At 46.9% G+C, this 14,329-nt stretch overlaps 1 protein-coding gene across 1 annotated transcript; it reads right to left on the reverse strand.

Moving 5' to 3' along the window:
* Positions 1-3,956: 3,956 nt before the first annotated feature.
* On the reverse strand, positions 3,957-9,106 carry XCR1 (X-C motif chemokine receptor 1). Its single transcript, XM_075921895.2, has one exon. It carries the CDS (start codon positions 7,959-7,961, stop codon positions 6,915-6,917), a length of 1,047 nt encoding a protein of 348 aa, XP_075778010.2. The 5' UTR covers positions 7,962-9,106; the 3' UTR covers positions 3,957-6,914.
* Between the last annotated feature and the right edge of the window lie 5,223 nt (positions 9,107-14,329).

Consider the following 14,329-nt stretch of genomic DNA (forward strand, 5'->3'; position numbering starts at 1 on the left):
TAATATTACCATAGTGCCTAGAAACCAGGGGCTTAGACCAGGTCCCCTATGTGTTACAAACAGAACAAGACGGGCTCTGCCACAGAGCATTCACAGCTGCGGTGCCTGCAGAGAGAGAATGAGAAAATGCTATTGACAGACTATATAAAATAAGCCCAGCAAAGTGGATAGTCATGATCTAATAGTCTTTTCTTTAAAATCCGTAAAATCTATCAGTCAACAGACACTCTATACAAGTCAAAATCAAAAAGTTTCATAGAATGATAGGACTGGAAGGGACTTTGAGAAGTCATCAAGTTCAGTTCCTTCCCCTCACAGCACCATCTAGACCAGTGTTTCTCAAAGTAGTCTGTCAAACTACTTTGAGAAACCTATTAACTGGCTGCACCAATTTGTTTATTTGCCGGCACCATGGCCTTGGATCCTCGCAGCTCCCATTGGCTCCGTTTCGCTGTTTGCAGCCAAGGGGAGCCATGGGAAACAAATGATCAGTTAACAGGTTTCTCAAAGGTTGCTACATCTTCATTGTGTGTTCTTCTGGCAGAAAATATGCTAATAAGGGACTCATTAGCATAAGTCGTGATCTCATTAGCATATTTCCTGTAGTTTCTTTTTGTGCAAGAAGGTGCAGTATAGATGCTCCTTCTTGCGCAAAAGCCTCTTCAGAAAAAAAATGGTGGCTCATTAGGTATGCAAATGAGGCTCGGCGATATTCCACGCTTAGCCTCATTTGCATATTACTTGCGCAAGAAGCTGCGAGTGTAGACATAGCCTGCTTGTTTTTGCACAAAAACTCCTAGCGCAAAAACGAATTGGCAGAAAATATGCAAATGAGATCACAACTCATGAAAATGAGCCCCTCATTAGCATGTTTTTTGCGGAGAAAACTTGTAGTGTAGATGTAGCCAAAGTGGTTTCATGGACCACTTTCCAAAGGGGCATCTGCCTTTGTATATTGATACAGCATTTGCCTTAAGAACTGATTTTACTTATTTTCACATACAAAACAATGAAAAATCTTTTTACACTCATGCTACTCTCCAGATTGCTTGCGTATTAGTGGCAGAACTCTCAGGAAGCGCTGAAATCACATGAGCCACTGCTCCCACAAACAAAGGAATGGAGGGGAATGTGAATGTGGCTCCAAAGCCTTCTGCCCTGCCCGTTACCTGACATGCAACAAGAAAACTCTTTCTGGTAAATAAACTACTGGAGAACACTAATAATGCAACTTAGCCAGTTATATGGAAATTACCAATGGAAATGCAGCAATCACATCACTTAAACCTAGAGTCAGCAGTGCATACCTTTGCTCATCTAGGTAGCACTTCGGACTTACCCAAAATTCGTACTTTCTTGTTCTGGTAGGCTTCCTCTGTGCTTGATGCAGTGCATCTCCATGTCTTTGTATAATGGCATAAGGATGTATCTTGTTTTCCGTCTTGCCTTCCTCTCTGTAATGCACAAGAATGTGTGTCTCCTGGCCTATCAACTCTGCTTTCACTCTGCACCAGTCTTTGCTTCAAACATTCTGTATGAAAAGCCCCACAACCTCAAGTATAGGTATGGTATCAGTCCCTCTTGGTGTGGCTAAATTTGACAAAGTATTTTTATTAGAATGACCACACTCCAAACTAGCAGTAGAAATACATTAAGGAAGCTTTCACACAAGTGTCTGTGACTGAGGATTATCGGTAAATTTCTAGGATACTTTTCCATAGTATAGCTATATTCTAGTATAGCTTTTAATCCCTTTAAGCAATCTTTGTTGCAGCTGTCCATTTGGATTGCTATGATTCATGTTCCTCTTATTTTCATATGTAGCTATTGTTTACATGTAATAGAAAATCCCCACTAGTATTTCCCATGGGCTGTTCTCACTTTAACAAAGAGCTTAATTGTATTAGTGATGCAAGGTGGGTGAGGTAATATCTTTTATTGGACCAATTTCTGCTGGTCAGAGAGACAAGCTTTTGAGCTTACACAGAGCTCTTCCTCTTGTCTCTATAGCATTCTACCGTCTGTATTATGTTTACAGTTTGCACACAGAGAAGATGCTGTATTTTATGTTTATATGTCTTTCTGAAATGTTGCAATGTACATTATTTCTTAAAATTCAGAACCATATCACACAAGAACCCTCAGAGGGAGACAAAGCAGGCTGCTCCCTAATGTATGGAGCTATAGCTCAACCCTGCTGGCTCTAGGCTGGCTGCCTGCAAACTGATTACAGTACTTAAGGCCCATATAGCCTGCAAACCTGATGAGGAAACTACTTTCACATTTAAAGTGGTAGCTTGTAATTTTAACACCGTATGCTCTTTTCTTTTGTCTCTTATATGTTTTATGATTCCTTCAGTCTGCACCTATCAAATTATATTCATTTTCAGATATTTTGAAAGAAATTTAGAGGAAAAAATCCAAGTTTGGTACTGAGATGTGATGAGTATTGTTATTCCTGATTTTGGTTTCAAACTACTTTTGGTTTCAAACTACTAAGCACTATTTTATGAAGTCCTACTTAGCTGATATTACAAGATTTTTCAAGATTTTGAAAAATTTCCTATCCTGAATCATGAGTCAAAATTTTCAAAAATTTACTGAAAAAAATCTGAAAAAAATTTCATTGGGTCGGTTGAAGTGTTTCATTTTGATAATTTCAAAACCTTTCGTTTCAATTTTTTACATTTTTAAAACTAAACTTTTAACCTGAACTTTTTGTTTAGAAAATGACAGAGCTGATCATTTTAATAATTTCAAAATTATTCTCTTCAAATATTTTTCAAAATGGGAAATTAGTTAAAACCAACCCTTCCTTTCCCATGAATAGCTTTGATTTTAACAAACCAACATTTTTAGACAAAGTTTCACGAAAAATTCCTGATTAGTTCTACTTATAATGTTACTTTTCGGGCAAAGCTAGTGACACAGACATGGGACACTGCCTCCAACTGTGGAACCCAGCTATAGTCTAAGTTCAACAGATGGAGCAGTTCATGAATCACATCCCTCTATGTAAATCAACAGCATATCAGACATCACCAGAGACATATATATCATAACACAGGATTCAAAACATCTGTCTGTGGCTTTTGCACCTATTGTCTCTAAACATTGCTATTTTTATTTGGTGCCCAGATTGTCCATATTTTAGTTGGAAAACTGACCCATGAACATAGAGCAGTGTTTCTCAAAGTAGTCTATTGATTTGCTCTGCGGCTATGTCTACACTATAGGGTTTTTCCGGGATACCTCCACCATGTCCAGGGAATGTGTCGGCTCTTCCACTTTTTTTGTGTGGAAAAGCAGATGCGCTCTTTCAGAAGACCTGTCTTCCTCCTCCCATGAGGAAGAAGGGCTCTTCTGAAAGAGGAAGCTTTTCCAAAATTTGGCCCAGCGTAGACGGCAATTTGCGTACCTTTTTCCGATAGGTCCCTGTAGTGTAGGCATAGCCTGTGAAAGCTGGAAATGGGCTGCTCCGGTTTGTTTACTTACCAGCTTCACAACCATGGAGTCTTGTGGCTCCCATTGGCTGTGGTTTGCAGTTTCCAGCCAAGAGGAGCTGCAGGAAGCAGTGGCCTGGCTCATATTACTTCCAGTAACTCCCCTTGGCTGCAAACGGCAAACTACAGCCAATAAGAGTTGCAAAGCTCTGTGGCTGTGGAACCGGTAAGTAAACAAACCAGAACAGCCTGATAGCAGCTTTCTCAGAGCAGTTTTGCAAACCACTTTGACAAAAACTGACATAGAAAATGGGTCTAATCATGCTCTTGTGGAAGTCAGTAGCAAAAAATTGCCACTGACTGCAGACACAGAATTAATAGGCCTCAAATCTCACCACTGTACTATACTTTGCAAAATAAAGTTCAACAGCATTAGGAGCTATGCTATGCGTAGTGGAATATAGTCCATGTTGTTCTTATTATTGATAATAAACGTATATACAGGAAGGTGATGTGACCTAGTGGCTGGAGAAGTAGACTAGGCCTCTGAAAAGCTGGGTTCTAATCCTAGATCTGTCATTAACCTGTAAGGTGAAACAAGTTGTTACCCTTCTCTGTGCCTTAGTTTCTCCATCTGTAAATTGAAGGCCATGATATTAACCTCCTTGCAAAGCACTTTGGGACAGCTAGGTGAAATGTTCATAATAATAAAAAATAAGAGCTATACTAGCACTTAAGAACCCCAGTTGCAGATCACCCTATAGAGACCAAAGAACACTGTTCATTCCCAAGAGAGAACATGACAAACTGCAAATCCTTCAGTTACTGGTTTAATAGAATTAATCAAAAGCACATAATGGTAAATGTTATTCTGCATTTATAAGATTCAATTTTCTTTACACAATTCATTTTCAGACATACCAATATCCTAAACAAAACACACACAAGTTAAAACCAAATTTAACTAGAATGTTTAAAACTAACCCCTCCCCTCAAACAGAGCCCCCAAAACAATCCAGGTGGTTAATCTTATCCCTTTATTATATTGCTCAGCCTTACATAGGATATGAAATACCACAACAAAAGTGTTAAAGGATGCCTAACAACACGTAAGTTTTCAAAACCTATTGAATGATGCAGATATACAGGACTTTATTTTATTCTTGTTTACACTGGGGTAGTTTTGTTGAAGTCAATAGAGCTATTTCTGAAGGTACTCCTGAAGTAGTTCCATTCGCCTTTAGGTAATCTTCATTTTCATAGTTGAAGGCATTTTTATACTGATTTTAAAAGTCTATTGAAGTAAGGAGAAAGAGTCCCATTGATTTCAGTGGTCTTTGGATGAGTCTTTTGGCTGGAATTCTCCACCACAAGTCAAAATACCTCAGCTTACCGCAGAGTTGTTAGCTGCAGTAAAAGGGTAAACTCACTCATGTTTAACAGGATGGATGGATTCCTATAGAGAAGCTCACTCACATGACAAATGGGAAGACTGTGAATTTTGATTGGTAGATGGATTCAATCAATGGCTAAAAATGTACAATTACACTTTTTCTTAAAATAACCACCTTAAGACCAGCAGAATCTGTTGCCTACTAAGTGTCCATGTTAACTATAGAGCAGATTAAATTGCAGATTAAATATTTGCTTACAGTATGGTGGCAACACTCAGGGGATCAAATTAATCCTGGGTATAACCCCATTGATTTCTGTGGAGTTACATTAAGAATGAATTGGGCCCCATTTTCCCACCTTTGCATAGTACCGTTCTCAGGAAATAACAGGTGGCTTCCTGTAGGCCACATAGGAATGCTGAAAAAGGGTTTATTGGGAAAGGGGATTGGCTACATAGAATAAAAACTAGTTCACAGTCTATTGAAAAGAATTATTTTAATTCAGCTTGATGTTTGAGATTCGACACCAAGAACTGCAAGCACAGGTTTCCAGCACATCTGTAATGCAGTAATATTGGGAGTATGCAACGAATGTGACACTCGTTGCTTGGAGGGGAACAAAAATAGGCTAAAAATGTGGCAGTTTCAGTTCTCTTGAAAATCTTTAGTTAATACTTTTTAACCTATGTGTCTAGTATCTCAGGAATCCCATTACAATAATATATAATTTTGTATTGAATTCCCTTGTCTTGTTTTTATTATGAGAGTGTATTTTAACAAACAATTTAAAATTAAAAAAACAACAAATAGTCTAGTAGTACCTTAAAGACTAACAAAATGTAGATGGTATCATGAGCTTTCGTGGGCAAAACCCACTTCTTCAGCTAATCATCATAATCATCTAAAGAAGTGGGTTTTGCCCATGAAAGCTCATGATACCATCTACATGTTTTGCTACTCTTTAAGGTGCTACTAGACTATTTGTAGTTTAAAGTTTTTCCTGTTACAGACCAACTCAGCTACCCCCTGAAGAATTTAAAATTATACTTTCATTTAAAATGATTGTTGCAGGAAGTCTGAAGAGATTATTGCAACAGAGTCTTATGCCTTTAAGTGCTAGATTGTCAAAGCAGGGTGCATGCAAATCTTTGCACATTCCTAAATGCTGCATGTAAATAATCAAAAAGCTCACACACCAAATGGGTATTCACACACACACACACACACAGGTAGGTGCCTAGCGTGGCCAGATGAAGATGCAAATATCTGAGATGCATAGGCATGTCTCATATTCATATGCACCAATTAAGCAGACGGAAAGAATGTGCCTGCCTAACTTTGACTGGGCCTGCTTTTCACAGATTCAGACACTTCTATAGATAGATGAAGTATTTTAAACATCATCTGGAACTGCAAAACAAGCATTTATGTTAAGGTTTACTGTTCTTGCTTTCTAAAGAAAAACTTTTTTTTTTAAACAAATAGCTATTCATCAGTATCAAAACAAAACATCAGTATCAAAATCAAAAGCAGACTGGTTTGGAAAAACTTTTCTAGGATTTACTAGGATTTCACAAGTATTAACACACTCATTAACTTAATTTCTTTACCATGCATCAGCCACCAACACTTTCTGTTGAGGGTCAGAAAAAGGGGTTGTCTTACACTTATAATATTAATAGCATTTGTACAAAGCAACAGTGAAAAGTTTACCTGGAAAACTTCAGATATTCTGAGTTCTGTATCTTCTGTCAAATTAATAAGACCTGGTTTAAACCCCAGTAGTGACAGTGAGTGAGTTCTGCTCTCATTTACTCTGCTTCAAAGATATTATGGAATTGCAGTAATGTAAGGGAGAGCAGAATTTGGCTCCTTGATCAGAAAATAGAGGTAATATTTACAAAAATAGATTGTTACCCCTCCCCATTGGAAATACTTTTGCTACTATTTTCTCATGTCTCACATATTCACAAAGAATAAAAATTGTGGGTCTTTCAGGTGAATGCCTCAAAAATCAATTATTAATGGGTTTTAAAATCTGAATATTTCATTCATTCTTAATTCTGCAGAGAAGCCTTCAGTAAATGGAAGCATCTTCATAGTGGAATTTGCCATGAGAATAAATCCTGGGGCTGGAGGTTTGCCTATTGCTGCATGGCCAAAAGTAACTGCACAGGTGCACCAAATGCCTTCTGAATTTGACTCCAACAAATACATAGAGCACAGGGTTGAGGCAACAATGGGAAAAGGCAATTTTGCGGCTGATGTAGAAGGCATATGCAATGTTCTTTTGGATCTGGCAGGTCAAAAGGATGATCTGACCTGGCAAAAATTGCAGGAAACAGATGATATTATAAGGTGCCCAACTCAAGAAAAAAGCTACTACAATGATAAGGATGAGTCTTACAGTTCTGTGCTTTCGATGAGATCTTGTTCTGAGCAGAATTTTCAGTATCCTGACATAACAAAATACAATAACAGCAAAGGAAAAGAGAAAGAAGACATTTCGCTGATAACTTTCTATCATTTTCCAATCCAAGTCAGCATAATCACAGACAATAGAATCATCAACAAATTGCACTTCAGTGAAAATCATCTCAGGAATCACCACTAACATGCTAGCACCCCAAATGGCCAAGCTCATCTGAATGCCACACTGCCGTGTCTGAGTACGAAAGGTTGACAAGGGATTCACCACTGCCAGGTACCGGAGAATAGTCATTACAGTCAAAAAGATAATACCACTGTAGTAGCTGATAGAGAAAACAGCATTCACAGCCTTGCAGAGAAAATCACCAAAAATCCATCCATTCAAATGATACATGATCCAGAAGGGCAGCATGCAAGAAAAGACCAGGTCGGAGATGCAAAGGTTCATGATGAAGATGTTTGTTAACGACACAAGGTTTTCATATTTCATTAGGATCCATAACACTAAACTATTTCCTAGCAGGCTAAGAACAAAAGCCAGAGAGTACAGGATGGTGGTGAGATGGGCACCAAATGTGTGGAGATCATCCATTTGACAAGAGTTACCAGAGTAATTAAAATCACTCGTGTTCTCATAGATCGGATACCCATAAATGTCTGAAAGTAAGTATGAGTCAAAGCCAGATCCATCCATTTGGATGCGAGGGCCGAAATGGCACAAATGGAATGTTCACAGCAACTGGTAGAAAATGCCTCTTCTAAATCTTAATGTTTCATGCACATCACAAATGGAGAAGTGCAACTTTAGTTTTTTCATTTCACTTTTACATATTTACCACAAAGAGTTGGAACAGGCCTGCACAACTCTCCCAAAAAAATACCAAACATGCGGGCTAAAAATTTTTGTCGAGCCAAAAAAACAAAACAACAACAACAACACCCCCACGCGTGTCAAGATTTTGTTCCCACACAAGGGAAAGACTCACAGTCACACAAAAAGAGAAGAAATAACTCTGATACAAGTTATAATATGAATGGGGCGTAGATTTATTTCCAAAAGTCATCACAGGCTGCACAGTGAGCCCCTTCGGGCCGCATGCAGCCTGTGAGCCGTATGTTGTGCAGGCCTGAGCTGGAATATGATCACAAATGGAATTATACATTAATAGAACATTAGGCACAGATTTTAATTTTTGCATTTCTCAATTAGCTAAAATTCCAGGTCTCAAAAGCAAGTTAATAGCTACCAACTATTTTACCTGGGATAATTCCAGCTAGAACTGTGTGCCATACTCATTTATTTATATTTAAGAACAGTTAAAGATTTCAGAACCCATATAGTTTTTAGACTGTTCTGAAAAGATATTTAAATTCCATTTAAAATTCCACTGAATTCTACACTCTTTACCCAACACACGAGCCTGTTCCACAATGATTCAGTTACGCAAAAACTTCTCAGACTAGACAAATTCTAGTGCCAATTTATATTTTAGATAAAATACGAAGACGGACATTAGTAATGAGAGGATTTTCAAACTGATATTCTAAAAGATGCAAAGGTATCGATCCAGTCACCCATTGACTATCAACAAAATGTAGTCACTGATTTTAATAGAAGCAGAACATGATGCGCATCATGATGCGTTTGCATTTCCCTCTTCTCTATCTTCCTTTCCAGAACTTTTCCCCTGGAGTTATTTTTTGTGTTGTCCCCATTGACTCACTCTCTGCCATTTTTACAGTAATACAAGTCTGAAGGAAAAGGCTCATGGATCAGTTATGAGCTTTTCTTATTTAAATGAGTACAGGCAGTCCCCGGGTTACGTACAAGATAGGGACTGTAGGTTTGTTCTTAAGTTGAATCTGTATGTAAGTCGGAACTGGCGTCCAGATTCAGCCGCTGCTGAAACTGACCGCCAGTTCTGACTTACATACAGATTCTACTTAAGAACCCCAAGCGTCCCCAAGTCAGCTGCTGCTGAAACTGATCAGCGGCTGATTCCAGGAAGCCTGGGGCAGAGCAACTCTGCCTCGGGCTTCCTGTAGTCAGCGCTGGTCAGTTTCAGCAGCGGCTGACTTGGGGACGCCTGGGGCAGAGCAGCTGGGGTGCTGCTGGGTTGCTCCAGTAGCACCGCTCCTCGGCGCTACTGGACCAACCCAGCAGCACCCCAGTTGCTCTGCCCCAGGCGTCCTGATTCAGCCACTGCTGAAACTGACCAGCAGCGGCTGAATCAGGACCTGGGGCAGAGCAGCTGGGGTGCTGCCGGGTTGGTCCAGTAGTGCCCAGAGCGGCGCTGCAGGACCTGCTCTGCCCCAGGGTCCAAAACAAAAACCTGGTCTGCTGGGGGGGAGGGCACACTATCTGCGCCCCCCCCCCCCCCCAGCAGACCAGGGATACGGGGAGCAGAGCCGCAGCGGCAGCGGGGTGCCGCACCTCTGAGGCTTTGCTCTGGCCCGCCGCCCCCCGCTCTATTAGTAATCCAGTTGTGCGCAATGCACCGCTCGCTTTTGTACCTCCTCGGCGGAGTGGGGGGTCCGGGCCCGCCCTCACTCCGGACCCCGACCCAGGGCCCTAACACCGAGAGCGTACCTCTCGGTGATAGCAGGGGGGCTAGCACCCCAAATGCACCTGCTCCCGGGCTACACGACCCGCCCTGGGTCCTTCTCCACTCCACCGGCCGCTGCCTCGCTTATCCGGCCGCTCCGTCCTTCACCTCCCTGTCCGAGACCGCTCCTCCCGCGACTTCTCTGCCCCCGGCCCGCTTCTCCTCCTCCTTGCTTCCTCCTTTGCCACTCTCGCCCCGGCCCCTTTTTACTCCCCCGCACTTCCGGGTTCCCCCCTCCCCCTCCGTTGTCGCGCCCGTGACATCACCCGCCATGCTCCCGGGCGCGCCGTGATGACGCGCCACGGCCTCCTCATCCCCGTTCCTCACGTCCTCCGGCGCTGCGGCGTCTGCGCCCCTCTCTCCGGCGGCCCCAGCTACCGCTAGCGAGTGGCGGGGCGGTTCTGCCCCGTCACACACCTCCCCCCTTCCAACGGTCTGTCTGCCCCCCGGTTGCTCGTCGCCCGGCAGCCGCGAGAGACAGTCCGCGTTCACGTTATCTTTACCAGGTCTGTGTTTAATGTCAAAACGGAAAGGTTGCAAGCTCAGGTACCACCGCATTATCCGCGCGTTGTTATCCTTCATGGACTGCATCCATCTCAACGGCGCGTGGTCCGTCACCAGCGTGAAGGTATTGCCTGTAAGAAAGTAGCGTAAAGAGTCTATGGCCCATTTAATGGCCAACGCTTCCTTCTCTATCACGGCATAGTTTCTTTCCCTAGGGAACAGTTTCCAGCTTAGGTAGGCCACGGGGTACTCTGCGCCCTCCTCCTCCTGCGCGAGGACTGCCCCGAGCCCCACTTCGGAGGCATCAGTCTGCAAGAGAAACGGCTTTTCGAAATCGGGGGGCCGTAGCACTGGATCTGACACCAGGCACTGGCGGAGTGTCTCAAACGCCCGCACCCCTTGGGGCGTCCACACCACCCTCTGGGGTTTCTCTTTCTTTGTCAGGTCTGTTAAGGGGGCTGCCAGGGAGGCGAAGTGCTTTATAAACTGCCTATAGTACCCCGCGAGGCCCAGGAACTGGCGTACTTGTCGCTTGGTGTGGGGTAATCCCTAATGGCCTGTACCTTGTCTAATAGTGGTCTTAGCCGACCCCTCCCCACCGTATACCCGAGGTAGGATACCTCCCTTTTTCCAAACTGGCACTTCTTGGGGTTGGCTGTGAGTCCGGCCCGTTGGAGCGCCCGCAGGACGGCTCCCAGTTGCTGTAAGTGCTCCTCCCATGTCCTGCTGAAGACGACGATGTCGTCTATGTATGCCGTGGCGTAATCCCGATGGTCTTCTAAGATCTCGTCCATCAGCCTCTGGAATGTGGCTGCAGCGCCGTGCAACCCGAATGGCATAGTGACGAATTGGAATAGTCCAAACGGGGTGGCGAACGCTGTCTTCTCTCTGGCTGTCGGCGCCAGGGGTATCTGCCAGTACCCCTTTGTAAGGTCGATCGTTGATAGGTACTCCGCCCGCCCCAGGCGCTCCAGCAGCTCGTCCACCCTGGGCATCGGGTACGCGTCGAACTTTGATATCGCGTTCAGCTTACGGAAATCAATGCAGAACCGTATGGCCCCGTCCTTCTTCGGGACCAATACGATGGGGCTTCGCCACTCGCTCCGTGATTTTTCTACCACTCCCCACCATAACATGTCCTGCAGCTCCTTCTGGACCGTGTCCCACAACTTTCGGAGGATGGGGTGTACCGGGTCCCTTATCCGCCTCCCCGGTTCTGTCGTAATCTCGTGGTGTGCCATGGTCGTCCTCCCTGGTCGGCTCGTCAAGCTGGCTGCCGCCTGTTGTAGTACCGCCCGGAGTTGTGCCTGTTGGACATGGTTTAGTTCCCTCCCCACGGGGCTACCGCCCACGTGACCTCTTCCTCGCCCCAGGGTCCGAACTCAATCTCCGTGCTAAGGGCTTCCACTGGGGGCTCCTCCCGGGGTACCCATCGTTTTAACAGATTGACATGGTACACTTGGCTCTGACGGTGCCTACCCCCTACCTGGACTTCGTAGTCCACCTCCCCGATCCTCTTGGTCACCCGTTAGGGCCCCTGCCACTTGGCTAGTAGTTTGGATTCCCCTGCCGGCAACAGTACCAACACCGGGTCGCCCAGGCTGAAGGTCCTTAGCCGTGTCCCTGAGTTGTAGTGGCGGGCCTGGGTTTCTTGGGCCCTTTTTAGGTTTTCTTGCGCCCACCTGCCTATAGTCCGCATGCGGTCCCGTAACTTAATTACGTACTGGACCGCCCCCAGCGCAGTGGATGCCTGCTCTTCCCATCCCTCCCGCACCAAGTCTAGTATACCCCGTGGGCGTCGGCCATACAATAGTTCGAACGGAGAGAACCCGACTGAGGATTGCGGTACCTCACGTATTGCGAAGAGCAGGGGTGGCAGCAGCTTGTCCCAGTCTCGTGGGTCGTCCTGGACCAGCCTCCGCAACATTGCTTTCAGGGTTTTGTTGAACCGTTCCACCAACCCGTCCGTCTGGGGGTGGTAGGCTGCGGTGCGAATCTTCTTTATCTGCAGCCATTCGCACAACTCTTTCATTAGGCGCGATACCAGGTTCGTTCCTTGGTCAGTCAGGATCTCTTTCGGGAGCCCGACGCGGGCGAACATTTTCACCAGTTCGTCGGCTATCGTGGCCGCGTTGGTCTTGCGCAGAGGGATAGCTTCCGGGTAGCGGGTGGCGTAATCGACCACCACCAATATATACTGGTGTCCCGTCCGAGTCCGCTCCAAGGGCCCCACGAGGTCCAGGCCTATCCTCTCGAAGGGTTCTGATACTAGCGGCATGGGCACTAGGGCTGCTCGGGGAACCCGGGCCTCCGCCGTCCGTTGGCACTGGGGACATGATCTACAAAAATTCTTGACGTCCTGGTTTACCCCTGGCCAATAAAACCGTTGGAGCACCCGTTGCTGGGTCTTCTCGGTCCCCAAGTGCCCGGCCCAGGGGTTGTCGTGGGCCATCTCCATCACCCGCCACCTGTATGCTTTCGGGACGATTAACTGGGTCTCCCCGCCTGCTGTCTCCGGGACCCGATACAGCCGGTCCCCTCGGATCTCGAAGTGGGGCCCCTGTTCGCCTTGCTGCTGGGCCCCCTCGCTCTCTCCCCGGGGTTCTAGCGCGTTCTCCCAGGCGTGCCGTAGTGACGGGTCCTCCCGCTGCAGGGCTAGGAAGTCGCCGGTGTCGACCTCTAGGTTCGCCCACGCCTCCTCCCCGTCTAACCCCTGCGGGGGCGTCATCCCCTCCTCCTCTTCCTGGGTGGCCCACGCCTCTTGGGTGCCCCTCCGATCGGTAGGGCCCCGTTCGCTTAGCAGCCGCCGCAACCCAGGCCAATCCCTGCCTAGCAACACGGGGTAGGGTAGTCGGGGCATCACTGCTACCCGCAGTTCCCCGCCCTGACTCTCGTCGTGTAACGTCACCCGGGTCGTCGGGTACGGCCGGGTGTCCCCGTGCACGCACTTGATCCAAACCGGTGCCCCCGTGTGCCCCGCTCTCCCTAACGCGTTTCTCCGCACGAGCGTCTGTCCGCATCCTGAGTCTAGTACGGCCTCCACTACCTCCCCGTTCAGGCGTACCTGCCTTATCATACGGGCTTGGTTTACCTCCTGCCGTGGGCCTTTCCGGGGTCTGGATTGGCCGTAGGTGCAGTCCATCAAGGGGCAATCCCGGCGGATGTGGCCTTCCTGGCCGCATTGGTAGCACGTCGGTTTTGGCTGGGCCCTTGGCACCTCCTCCACCTTCTTCCCCGTGTCGGCCCGGGGTTCCCCTTTTCCGTGGTCCTCAGTTCCGCGCCATACCGGGGCCAAACGTCGCTCTGGTCCTCGGGCTGGGGGGCTTCCAGCCCTTGGTCCCGCGCTGTCCCGCCCTTCCTTCCCTCTGGGGCTAGGGCCTCCTCGACCCACCGGGCTGGTCCCCGTTCCTACCTTGCCGTGTCCTTCCGGCGTCTCGGCAGCCAAGAAGTGCTCCATGAGCGTCACTGCTTCTTCCAGGGTTCCGGTCAGGTGTCGACGTACCCATTGTTGGCCCTCCGCGGGGAGCACTTGCAAGTATTGCTCGAGCACCACCAAATCGGCCACCTGAGCTGCGGTCTTGGTGGACGGTTCCAGCCACCGTAATCCAGCTTCCCGGATCCGCTGGGCGACTGCCCGCGGCCGTTTGCCTGCCGCATATTTGGCCGCCCGGAACCTCTGCCTGTATGTTTCGGGAGAGATGCCCAGTTGGTCGAGGATCGCCTCCTTGACCTTGTAGTAACACAACGAATCCCGGTCGGACAGACTCCGGTAGGCGAGCTGGGCTGGGCCGGACAGGTAGGGGGCGAGTATGGTAGCCCAGTGTTCTTGGGGCCAGTGGGCCGCCGTGGCCACCCGCTCGAAGGTTACCAAGAACGCCTCTGCGTCGTCCTCAGCCCCCAGCTTGGTGAGCCTGATGGGGAGTCGCGCTGGGCCCGCCGCATCCTCTTCTCC

The sequence above is a fragment of the Pelodiscus sinensis genome, chromosome 2 (assembly GCF_052426305.1).
Source record: "Pelodiscus sinensis isolate ZL-2025 chromosome 2, ASM5242630v1, whole genome shotgun sequence".
NCBI lineage: Eukaryota > Metazoa > Chordata > Testudines > Trionychidae > Pelodiscus > Pelodiscus sinensis.

Bases quoted from the DNA above. Each gene is read 5' to 3' on its own strand.
- XCR1 (XM_075921895.2), bottom strand. From the start codon at position 7,961: ATGGATGGATCTGGCTTTGACTCATACTTACTTTCAGACATTTATGGG.